This window comes from Leopardus geoffroyi, chromosome E2, assembly GCF_018350155.1.
Source record: "Leopardus geoffroyi isolate Oge1 chromosome E2, O.geoffroyi_Oge1_pat1.0, whole genome shotgun sequence".
Lineage (NCBI taxonomy): Eukaryota > Metazoa > Chordata > Mammalia > Carnivora > Felidae > Leopardus > Leopardus geoffroyi.
The window spans coordinates 7,097,619-7,109,577 of record NC_059335.1 but is presented as its reverse complement, the minus strand read 5'-3'; the positions used below and the strand labels follow the sequence as shown (position 1 = coordinate 7,109,577).

At 55.9% G+C, this 11,959-nt stretch overlaps 1 protein-coding gene across 1 annotated transcript; it reads right to left on the bottom strand.

Annotated features, from left to right (window-relative positions):
• Positions 1-2,717: 2,717 nt before the first annotated feature.
• VSIG10L (V-set and immunoglobulin domain containing 10 like) lies at positions 2,718-10,803 on the bottom strand. Its single transcript, XM_045441655.1, has 10 exons — positions 9,730-10,803; positions 8,819-9,649; positions 8,090-8,383; positions 7,646-7,930; positions 6,476-6,730; positions 5,749-6,027; positions 5,221-5,517; positions 4,253-4,366; positions 3,881-4,035; positions 2,718-3,147 (listed from the first exon to the last, which is right to left on the bottom strand). Exons 1-10 carry the CDS (start codon positions 9,767-9,769, stop codon positions 3,076-3,078), a joined length of 2,622 nt encoding a protein of 873 aa, XP_045297611.1. The 5' UTR covers positions 9,770-10,803; the 3' UTR covers positions 2,718-3,075.
• Positions 10,804-11,959: the final 1,156 nt, after the last annotated feature.

Genomic DNA, 11,959 nt, shown 5'->3' with positions numbered 1-11,959 from the left:
CTTTCACCCCAATCTTTAACCAGAATACCTCACATCCTTTCCTTCCCTGAGACAGATGCTGGTTGCCCTTGCTTTGGTTGTTTCCTCCTTCTTTGCTCTCAGACCCGCCTCCCACGACACAGGCTGAGATACTTGGTTTCCCAGCCTCGCTTGCAGTGACGTGGCTAGTTTGGGGTCAATAAGGGGACTTTGCCAGTAGGCTTCCAGGAAAGTTTTTTCCTCGCTAGTGAGGTTGGTCGAGGGAAGGGGTGTGGGAAGGGAACCTTGCTCCCTTCCTTTTGCCTTCAGATGCAGTTGTGTGAAGAGGTGATGCCTCGCACTGTGGCAGCCATCTTGCTACATAAGACAATATGCCAACCCACTGGGGGTGGCCGAGCAGGAGGTAGAGAGCTCAGGTCCTTGATGGGGTCACTAAGTTGCTGAGCCAGCCTGAAACCACCATCCATTTTGCCACCATTTATTTTGTTTCTTGCGGCCAAGGGAATCTTCATTGACGCACTCCCTAAATTTCCAATGAGAAACCCAGCTAAAAAAGAAAGACATCATTGGGGACAGCAGCTGCAAGCCCAGCCTTTTGCTGGCACCGAAACATGTGCAGTATTTATTGATTGCCTGCTATGTGCCAGGCTCTGTGTTAAGTGCTGGGGATAAAATGACACGCACAGTCTCTGCCTTCCTGAAGTTCTCAGTTTAGAGACGGAGTCAGAGGCTAAACAAGTACTTCTGTATTTATGTTCGAGGAGCAGAAGCGTCAGGGTCAAGGCAGGTTAGGGTCATGGGTTAGGAAAGGGTCTCCTAAGCTTGTACTGGTTACATTTTCAGGGTTTCTGGACTTGATCCCAACATTGGGGGAGCTTGTACTGGTTACATTTTCAGGGTTTCTGGACTTGATCCCAACATTGGAGGAGCAGAAGGGTCAGGGTCAAGGCAGGTTAGGGTCATGGGTTAGGAAAGGGTCTCCTAAGCTTGTAATGGTTACATTTTCAGGGTTTCTGGACTTGATCCCAACATTGGGGGGTTCCCTCTGTGAGAAGTAAAGGAGATGATTCATTTTCAGAAATACCAAATAAAAGCTGTGCTGTCTAGTTAACAATAGATTTACAACCTATTGGAAATATGTACGCACCTCCCCCCCCCCCCACCACCACCACAATGGACTCCCAAACTCTTAGACACTTCACTTCCTGGTTCTTCCCCTCTCAGCTTTGCGGGCTTTGCAATGGGCATGCAATGGGCATGCGCCAAAGAACAAAGGGAGGAGGGACTGAAAGTCTCTGCATCACCTCAGGGAATGTACATTTATTCCAATCAGTCTACTGTTTGCCTTATATGGGCATAGGCAACTTCCGGGTCAGGCTGTAACCTCTGTAGTAGTCAGCCAATGAGGAACCAGGGGAGGGACTTGCGTGCTAGGAGATAAATCCTCTGCTGTAACTGCCCCGAGTGTGCGTCAGATACTCCCTCTTGCAAGAACGTTGATTAAAGCCTCGCTTCACTGTGCTCTGAATCTCCACATCCCTCCTTTGATTGGGTTGATGGGCTTCTTTCTAGCAGCCCAACACCAAGCAATTCTCAGACACCAACTCAATTCTGACACTCTACCCAGAGGTAGCATCAGATTTTCCAGGTGAAGGGTGCAGTTCTACGAGATTACCACCTCCATACCCCACTTCAGACACCAGCTGCAAGCCCCAAACTGCTACCTGTGCTCCTGACCGACTGGCTACACATTGGAAGTGCCAAAGACCTCTTCCTTAGATTTGGTTAATTTGCTAGAGTGGCTCACAGAACTCAGGGAAACAGTTATTTACATTGATCAGTTTATTAAAGGATATGATAAAGGATAGGAATCAACAGCCAGACAAGGCAGATACACAGGGCAAGCTCTCAAACAAAGAAACTTCTGTCCCTGTGGATCTTGGAGTCCAGCTTAGTGGTACGTGGGAGCACTCTGGTTCACCAAGAGTGGAGGCTCTCCCAAAATGGACCAAAGCACTGTTCCCTTGGGTTTTCATGGAGGCTTCATTATATAATTATGATTAACTGAGTCACTGGCCGTTGGCTGATTCAACCTCCAGTCCTTACCCCTCCTGGAGATGGGGGGGGGGGGGGGGAGGGGCGGATATGGGTCTGAAAGTTCCAGATCTCCCATTTGCAGGTTTGACCCTCCAGGCAACCAGCCCCGCCTTTGGGGGCATCCAAAAGTCACCTTCATTGATAGCAAGAAATGGGTATTTTGCTTTTATGGCTCTGAATCATTTTCAGACACCGTGGATCAAGACCAGATGTATCTGCAAAACATATTTTGGTCATCTGAATGACCAAATATATATTTCCTGTAAATCACTGAAGTGGACGGCACAGGGCAAAGCCCTGGAGGCCAAATCCAGCATCTGGTGAAAAAAAAGCCTTGTGTTAATCAAGTAGCTGGGGCGAAAGTGCAGGACGGGGTGGTCAGAGGCCAAGAGGCCAAACCATAAGGCTTTGAAAATCACAGTGAGGATTCAGGAAGATTTCTGAAGGGCAAAGGGCAGCCACGGAAGGGTTTAAAGAGAAAAGGACCCAGTCTGAGCTGTTTTAAGATGAAGACCCTGGGGACGCCTTAGCGGGCTCAGTCAGTTAAGTGTCTGACTTCAGCTCAGGTCACGATCTCACGGTTCATGAGTGTGAGCCCTGCATTGGGGTCTCTGCTGTCGGTGTGGAGCCCTCTTGGGACCCTGCCTCCTTCTCTGTCTACCCCACCCCCCCTTGCACACGCTCTCTCTCAAAAGTAAACATTAAAAAACAAAAAAAGACAAAGACCCTGGGAGCTGCATGGGGGTGGCCTGGAGAAGCAAGTGGACGTAGGAAGGCCCCTCGCTTGCCTAGAGGGTGTGCAAACCACACTGGTAGATCAGCGGGGGTCTCTCCCAGCCCAGGAGCCACAGCGGCTTGGTTGTGCAAATACAGGTGGAGTCTTCTGCACTGAGAAGGAGACAGGAAGTCCCACTTTTAGGGTCCAGTCTTTAGTCACAGCAGGACAGGATGGCCCTGCCCACCAGGAAGTCCTACCCCAAAAATCCTGTGCAAAGCAGGTCACACCTGTGTGGCTGCCCGAACAGTCCTTGGGCCCCCACCCAGAGAGATGACTGGACTGGGGCCAGTGGCCTGGAAGAGAAAGGAAGGGAAGGAGACAACCTCAGAGGTTACCCTGAGTGTGACATGCTGAATGTGACATGACTCACGCTTTTCTAGCGCTAGCTCACGCTATTCAGAAATTAGCTGGGTTCCCTCCACTTGCAAAAGGAGAATAAAAAAATGTTCACCCACCCTTGGGAGAGACAAGACATGCAACAACCCAGCTTTTTCAGGGAAGAAGACATTCCCTCCCACTACAGAAAGAAAACGGGAGTTTTGCCAATTTTTATGGAAGAGTAAAGGAGTATTCTCTCCTTTGGAGGTAAGCTGGAATTTCACTCTTAACATGACAAAAATTGGGTGGGAATTCCTGTCCGATTTGTATGTATTAAAAAAAAAAGGGGGGGGAGGGGGAATTGACTAATTTTGTAAACCAACAAGTAAACCTGAAGGAAGAGAACTCAGACCGTCTCCTCTCCCTGATTAAAACATAAAAGGGGAGGCCGGGTGGCTCAGTCGGTTAAGCATCCGACTTTGGCTCAGGTCATGATCTCACAGTTCATGGGTTTGAGCCCGGCGACAGGCTCTGGGCTGACAGCGCAGGGCCTGGAGTTTGCTTCGGTTTCTGTCTCTTTCTCTTTCTCTCAAAAAGTGAATAAACGTTAAAAAAAAAATTTTTTTTTTTTTTAAATACAAAAACAAACAAACAAAAACCATAAAAAGTTCCACCCCTATTCCAGAAGGACACTGGGGCACCACTCACCTGGTGAGCCTTGTTTGGGCTAGGGTCCTCCAGCGGGACTTTGAGGGGCAGAGGCAGTGGCGTCTGCACTGGGGTTACACTCTGCATCTTCTTTTCCAGTGGGGGAACCACAGGTGGCAAAGAGGGGGGATGCTTCTTTTTCTTCAGAGAGTCTCCTGGAAAGAGGAGGAGAAACAGAAACACGCGATTGGCTGTACCAACCTACTAACCCAGCCAATGAGCAGGGAAGCAAGGCTGAGAGGCGGAGCCTTACTCTGATTGGCTGATATGGAGGTGGAGGCGGGATGAATGACCTGTGACTGCGCTGATTGGTTCAGCCAGGTCTCCAGCGGGTCTCTTCCTAGGGACCCTCCCAGATGGCCCCTCACTTACCCCTAAAGCTGCACAGGCAGCAGATGCACAGGTAGAGAAGCGCTGCCAGGAGCGCCAGGCCCAGTAGGGAACCCAGGACGATGCCAGCAATGGCCCCTGGGCTCAGGGTGGGGCCTGGAAGACCAGAGAGGATAATTAGAAGCAGGAAGAACCAGAGCTGGAGCCAAATTTCCTAAGCTCCCTGCTCCAACTCTTTTATAGGACCCAAGAACCTGGGACCCCAGACTCTTGATTCATTGTGCATTTACTGAGTAACTGTGGTGTGCCTGGCACTCTACTGGTAACGATCCATTGGTGAGCAAACCCAGATACCTACTCTCATGGGGATTCATTTTCAGGGAAATCAGAAATGAAGGCACAAATTACTATCCTAATTATGGGTTATGCTATGACAAAAACTAAATGTGCTATGACAGAAATAATGTGCTATCATAGATATAGAGTCAATCTTCTGCAAAGACTCTTATTTCCAAATAAGGTCACATTCACAGGTACTGAGGGTTAAGATGTCAATATAGCTTTCTGGGGGAGACACAATTCAACCAATCAAGTCACGATGAGATCATGAGGATGGGCCCGAACCCAACCGGACTAGTGTCCTTACAAGAAGAAGACAGAGGTGTGCACAGGGAGGCGGAGGCTGTGGAAAACTGGACGCAGAGACCAGGGCGCTGCAGCTACAAGCCAAGGAACTCCAAGGATTCAATCCAAGGACTAATGGCCATTATCAGAAGCTGGAAGAGGCCAGAAAAGCATCTACCCAGAGTCCCAGAGGGAGCACGGCCCTCGTTTCCATTAGAAGGAGGACTGCCGAGTTGTGAGAGAGTATCTTTCTATTGGTCCAAGACACCCGGTTCATGGTACTTTGTTAAAGGAGCCCCAGAAAATGGATACAAGCAGAGAGGGGGGATAAACAAAACAGACTGAGGGTAGCAGCCCAGGAGAAGCCTCCAGCAGCCCCAACTCACGGGCCTGGTAGACTTGGCTTTGTGATGGGGTCCCTGGCTGGCCCCCCAGGGTGGGCAGGATACGGAAGGCCCAGGTCTCAGGGTTCCGATGAGGAAGGGGCACCACAGCTGACCGCTCCTGGGGCTCCAGGGTGAGCAGGGTGATCCAGTCCCTGTAGGTGGTGGCTCTACCCAGGTTGGGGCCTTCTGGTCGTGCCTGGACCTCAAAACCACTGATCAGGGCCCCGCGTTCCACATCCCAAGTCAGCACGGCTGCATCCCGGGTTCTCTGCAGCCTCCACGAGGAGATGGAAGGTCCTGGGGGAATTAAGGTGGGGGCTGGATTTGTGGGTCCTAGATGGGAGAGGGAAGGGGGCCGTGGACCTGGACCCATAGGTCCTGGGGTAGAGGGTCTGGAGATCCAGACTTCTAGGCCTACAAGAGGAAGGGGACTGAGGGCTTGGACTCTTGGATCTGATGGAGAAGGGGCTGGGGACCGGGTTTGAGGGAAGAGAGGACTTCTGGGTTCTGGGAAAGGAATGGACTCACCACTGAGGGTGATCTGGTTGCCCCCAGCACCCAGCGCCCCGCTGCATAACACGGAGTAGTTTCCCAGGTCCCAATCCAGGCTGAAGTTGCTAATGAGGAGCCTGCGCCCATCTGGGCTGAGCCGCAGGCGACCCCCTCCTCCTGGGGCCACGGGCCGCCCTTCCCGGGCCCAAGATGCTCTGGATGGTGGAGGGCAGCCAGTGACCTCCAGCGCCACCTCTGCCTCCCCCGACCGTGTTTCCTCCACTGCAGGACGAAGCAGCACCTCCCGAGGGGCCTCTGCAGGTAGAAGAAACCGGGCCGAGTCCAGACCTGACCCTGGAGTCAAAGACCAAGTCCTGCCCGCTTTGGTGAAGCAAAGAGCTGTGAAACCCCAACACGTTAGCCAAATGAGGAAGCACTGCCCATGTCTCAGTCCATCATCACCTGATCTCCTTAGCAAGGACTTATTAGATACATACTATGGCCCAGGTGCTGGACTGAGGAACTCATTTTATTCTCAACCATTTATTGCTCTGGACACGTAGGAAGATGTCAGCCCTCTTCCTGGGTCCGGGAAAGAAACTGTGGCCCCTTCCCCTGCTTGAGGTATTGGTGCTTCTGTAGGTTTGAAGACAAAGGAAATCTCTTTTCCCGGAGTTAGAAGTCCGCCTTTCTCATTTCCTAAAGGAGCTAAAATGTATACCCCTTCCCCGGGAAACAGGAAAGAAACCCCACCAGCTCTCACCCGGGGTAACCGTGCAGGTGCGCGTGGTCACCAGGTGGCGAGCGAGGCAGGTGACGGGGACGCCGCTGAGCCGGGGGTGAGCGGGGACAGCCGCCTGGAGCGCAGAGGGCGCCGGCCCTGCGCGGACGCCTTCAGGGAGACCCTGGAACTGCAGGGAGGCCGCGGGGACCCCGCCGGGCCACGAGCAGCGGAAGCGGAGGCTGCGGTCCCCCGGACCGCCTTCCACTGAGCACTGTGGGGACCCCGGAGGCAGATCTGTGGAGCAGAGGGAGAGAACAGGGGCTCGGCCTCTCTCCCCTCGCCCCTCCAGCCCCTCATCTCCGCGCGTTCACGCCCACCCCTCTTCACCTGGACCCGCCCCCTAGGCGTCCCTTTTCCCATGAAACTTCCCGGCTGAGTGGGCAGCGGCAGCCCCACTGACTGCCCCTCTCTCCTAGGAAAACATCTTTGCACGGATTTCTTTCCTTGCAAACATAACCCCCCCCTTCCTTTCTAGTCCTCCCCCTTCCACCAAGTTACTGGGAGCCATCAACCAGACATCTATGCCCCTACGGGTGCGACACCCCTCCCCCCGACCTCTTCTAAGATAACTCGGCCCTTTCTACAATGGCCCAGCCCCCTTCTCTAATGACTCCTCCCCTTTCCCCAGGTAATTTTAAAAAAATATTTATTTATTTTGAGAGAGAGAGCATGAGCGGAGGTAGGGGAAAGAGAGAGGGAAAGGTTCCCAAGCAGGTTCTGCGCTGTCAGCACGAGCCCAAGGTGGGGCTCGATCTCACTAACTGCGAGATCATGACGTCAGTTGAAATGAAGAGTCGGTAGCTCATTGACTGAACCACCCAGGGGCCCTCAGGTAATTTATTTGCTGATCCCACTTAACTGGCCCAAGCAATTGAAACTCCGTCCCTTTCCGGCCTCCACTCTTCACCATTTGATCCTCCTCTTAATTTGTTGAGATTGCTCCTGGCCCGGGAATCTGGCCCCCTCCCCTCTCGTGACCTTCCTCACCCAGTGGAGCAAGTCCCGCCGGCCCTCGTCGGCCCCGCCGCTTATCCCGGGCATCCCCGCCCCTTTTACGGGGAGTCTCCTCCCTCCCTTGCTGGCCCCGCCCCTCTGCTGCGGCCCCGCCCCCTCGGCGTAGCGCGCTCCGTCCCTCCCGGGCCAGCTCACCTGCCACTGTGAGGTTGAGCAGAGAGCGGCGGCGGCGGCCTGTGCGCGGGTTCGCGGCGAGGCAGGCGTAGGCGCCGGCGTGGCCCGGCCCGACCGCGGGCAGCAGGAGGCGCGGGCCGGCGGGCACGGCGGCCTCCGTCGGGTCGGCCAGGCTCCACGCGATGTCGGCGGGCGGCCGCGAGGTGGCGGTGCAGCGCAGGGTCACGTTACTGCCCTTGGTGACATAGAGGGCGGGGGTGGCGTCGCGGTCCGAGGAGACCTTGATGACCGGAGGATCCGGGCCGTCTGGGTGGGGGAAGGGGTCGGAACCGGGAGAGTTGGGGTCACCCGGGACTCCGCCACGACCCGCGAGGGCTGGACCTCCAACAACCCCCTCCTCCCCAGGGAGTCGGGACCCCGAGCGCCCAGATCCTAGCCCCCGACCGGAGGCATACCCCGACTCACAGAAGACACTGACGTCGGCCGCAGCCTCCGCGTGGCCGAAGGGGCTGCGGACGCGACAAGTGTACCGGGCGTGGTCGCTGCGCACAGGGTGCCCGATGAGCAGCTGGTCGCCCTCTGTGCGGATCCGCGGTGGCTCCGCTCCCTCAGGGTCCGCTGCCTCCAGGGTGCGTCCGTCCCGGCTCCAGCTCAGCTCCCCGCGACCCGGCCCCCACCCTCTGCAGCGCAGCCGGAGTTCGGCCGCCCCCTCCTCTATCTCCGGGGCCTCGGGCTGCACAGACAGCTGGGGCAGGGGCTCTGGGAGAAGGGGAATGGGCTCAGGACCCGGTCCCTGGCCCCCTCGGCCCCCAGATCCAGGACTCCAGGCCCCGGCCTTCACTCCTCACACCCAGGACTTCAGGGCCCCAAGCCCAGGATTCCTCCTTCTCAGGGACCCACTAAGTCCCCCAGCACCCGCGCCCCCCGCCCTCCCTTCCCCCACCCCCTCTTCTCCCAGAGACCCGTGATTCCAAGCCCCCAGGAGTCTCGATCCCCAGGCCCAACTTCTCTCAAGAACCCCTGTCTTGGCCCCCGGCCCCTATTATCCTTCCTCCTTCTAGCCTAGAAGTCCTCTCTCCTCTGTCCAGGAGCCCCTTCCTCAGGGGAGAAAACAGGTCAGACAGCAGTGATCTGCCCAAAGGTCTGGCAGAGCAGACCCTGCGGCCTGCACTCTGGACCTCAGTGCCCACTTACCATATACACCCACCATGAACTCCCGAATCTGCCGGGAGACCCCAGCCCGAATGACCTCAGCAGTGTAGACCCCAGCATCCTCTAGCTGGGCAGAGGCAAGTTCCAGGCCCCCCTGGGCCTGGTCAAATCGTAAGCGGTCCCGGTGAGCAGGATCCAAGCTGATCAGGGGGGCCCCCGGCCCCAGGCCTCCAGCTGCCAGCACCTTGGAGCCTCGGCGCCAGACCACCAGAGGCGCAGGAGGGCCAAGGCTGGGAACTGGAACCAGAGGGAGCTGGATGGTGGTCCCCACTAGCACCGACAGAGGCCTCCCCACCTGCTGGGGGAAGCTTTCCAGTGGGTGGGCTACTGCAGTTACTTTGGATTCGGGGTTCTGGGCAGATATTTTAAGATCCTGATCCTTAGGGGAGAATTGTGAACCTGGGGTCTCAACTTCAGTCTCCAGGGCCTGAGCAGAAATGTTTGAAGCTGGGGTCTTAACCGAGGACGGCTCTGAGTTTTTGGCAGGAACTTGAGCACCCAAGATATCAGAAAATACTTCGGAACCAGGGACCTCAGGGAAGGTAGGAGGATCCGGGCTCAACTTTTGGCCCTCAGCAGAAACGTTTGACCTAGGCACGTCGTTAACATTTGAGGCCTCGGGAAACCGTTTGGAATGAGGGATAGCAGCAGTGGTTTTTGAACCTGGAGACTGCTCTGGAAATTTCCAGTCGGGGGGGTTGATGGAGGAGACTTTCGAACCCGGGCCCTGGAAAGAGCTTTCTGAGTCCAAGGAGAAATTGGTTTGCTGAACTCCAGAAGACGCTCTGTGGGTGACGACCCCTGCTCCGGAGGCTGCAAGAAGAGGAGGGGAGGGCGTTGGGGAGCTGCCAAGAGGGCGGACTGGTGGGGAAGGGGCTGCGCAGGGGACTTACCCAGGATCAGGAAGAGCAGCAGAGCCCGTGAGGTGTCCATGGTGCTGGCCGCACCTGTGAGGACACTGCAGCGAGACTCCAGGACCTGCACCTGTGCCTCCCAGGTCGACAAGTCCGACAGGACTGGTAGCTTCCTGGGCAGGGAAGGAAGCCAGACCCAGAGGGAGGTGCCCCCACCCCCAAGCTAGTGGCAGAGCCAGCCACCCCCACCCCACTGGTCCCCGTCAGCTGGTCCCGTCTGACTCTGCACTCCCCACATGCGAGGTGAAGATGGCGAGAAAGGAGTCCCAGTGGAAACGTGGTGGTAGCAAACCCGTGGGGAAGGCGGCCAGGAAGAGTGCTTGGAGGAGGGTGAGGTGACCCTTTGGAGTCCCACCTCTGATGGCCTTGGCCTCAGTTCGGGCTTCCTCCTCCTCAGCTTCCGGCTTCGAGTCCACTCTGTCCTGCCTGCAGCACCTGCATTTGACCCTGCTCCTGCTCTGCTCCAACTCCTCCCATGGCTCCCTGCTGCCCTCAGAACCAAGTCTCAATTGGCTCCCTCCCACCCAGTCCCTCTGCAGAGACCCATAGCTGCATCTCCGTGCCCCCCAGGGCCTCAAGTGCCCTGCATCCCCCTAAACTCAGCGTCTTCCCTCCAACACAACCCCCTTCCCGGGCTCTCCATCTCAAGTGCCGTTGCCCCATCTACCCAGAGGCTGTGGGCGTCTTCCCTCCTCTCTCCCCATCCCCTCCTGCTCTGCCCCCTGAATCTCTGTCACAGCCTTTCCTCTGGGTTCCCACTGGCCAGACCGTAGCACAGGCCCCATCCGCTCTGCCTCCTCCCTCCAGCCTCCAAATCTCCACCAGTGCCAGTCCCTGGATCCTCACATGGCCCCTCTTTCTGCCCCTGCCCCTCCCACAGCTCCCCTGTGCCCTCAGGAGACATCCAAGGACCCTTCCAGACCCTGAGTGGCCCAGACCCACCCACTCCAGCCACACCCTCCACCCTCTCACTCTTTGAATACCCTGCCATTCTCATGCCCCATCTCTCCCCTCCCAGATTTGTGGGCACTCTTCTCTACCTGGAATGTTCTGCTCACTCCCTGCCCCCCCCCCCCAACAACTTGTCCTGCAGCCTCACCTGATTAAGAATCATAATAATAATTACCACTTCTCCCGTGCCAGGAACCATGCGAAATGCTTCCCAGGCATTATCTGGCCAAACACTTCCAAACACCCTGTGAGCTGGGTGTCATTATCCTCGTGTTACAGGCTAGGAGACTATGGCTCAGAGAGGTCAAGGGACCTGGAGGAGGTTGCACAGCCAGAGAGAGGAGTTGGGCTTTGGCTCAGGATGGCCAGACTGCTCACTCCTTCAGAAAGCTACCACCCCATGGGGCATCTGGGTGGCTCAGCCGGTTAAGTATCCAACTTCGGTTCAGGTCATGATTTCACAATTCGTGGGTTCGAGCCCTGCATCAGGCTCTGTGCTGACAGCTCAGAGCCTGGAGCCTGCTTCAGATTCTGTATCTCCCTCTCTGTCCCTCCCCCACTCACGCTCCATCTCTCAAAATAAATAAATAAATAAATAAATAAATAAATAACATAAAAAAAAAAAACACACACACACACACACAACGAAAACAGAAAGAAAGAAAGCTACCACCCCATGATGGGCTCAGGATCTCTGCTCAGCATCCAGTCCCCTGAGCTCACCCAGGGAGTTCTCACCATGCTGATGGTAATGACAAGGGTAATAATACATAGTGAGCATTTTCTGTGCGTTACGTGTGGTTCTGGAGGTGCTACATTAATTCCCTCAAAACCTCATGGGGGAAGTTTTGTAACTTAAAGATGCCAGCAAATTCCTCCCTTACGGAGTCTATGTCCCCTCCCTGTGGATCCAGGTAGACTCTTACTACCAGACCAAGAGACTACAGCAGAAGTGACCCCATGCCAGTGTCTGCATGGAGGCCCAGAGACGGGCATAACCCACCTCACGGGTCATAGAACACTCCCTCCTAGAAGCCAGCCACCATGCTGTGAAGAAGCTCGAGCAGCCCACGGGAAGGAATCATGGCCCCTGGTCAACAGCCAGCTCAAGCCAACAACCCCGGCCAGCCAGCATGCAGGCCAGGTGACTGAGCCGTCTCGGACACGTATCCCCGGGCCCCATTTGAGACCCCAGCGGACGCCGCGTGGAGGAGAGGCGAGCTCTCTCCTGCCAAGCCCTGCCCAGCTTTCAGATGTA

Excerpts from the sequence above, each read along its gene's own strand:
- VSIG10L (XM_045441655.1), bottom strand. The coding sequence starts at position 9,769 with ATGGACACCTCACGGGCTCTGCTGCTCTTCCTGATCCTGG. Across the intron at positions 9,650-9,729 it reads GCTGCTCTTCCTGATCCTGG|CCTCCGGAGCAGGGGTCGTC; the intron begins GTAAGTCCCCTG and ends CTCTTCTTGCAG. Across the intron at positions 6,731-7,645 it reads GCTCAACCTCACAGTGGCAG|ATCTGCCTCCGGGGTCCCCA; the intron begins GTGAGCTGGCCC and ends TCTGCTCCACAG.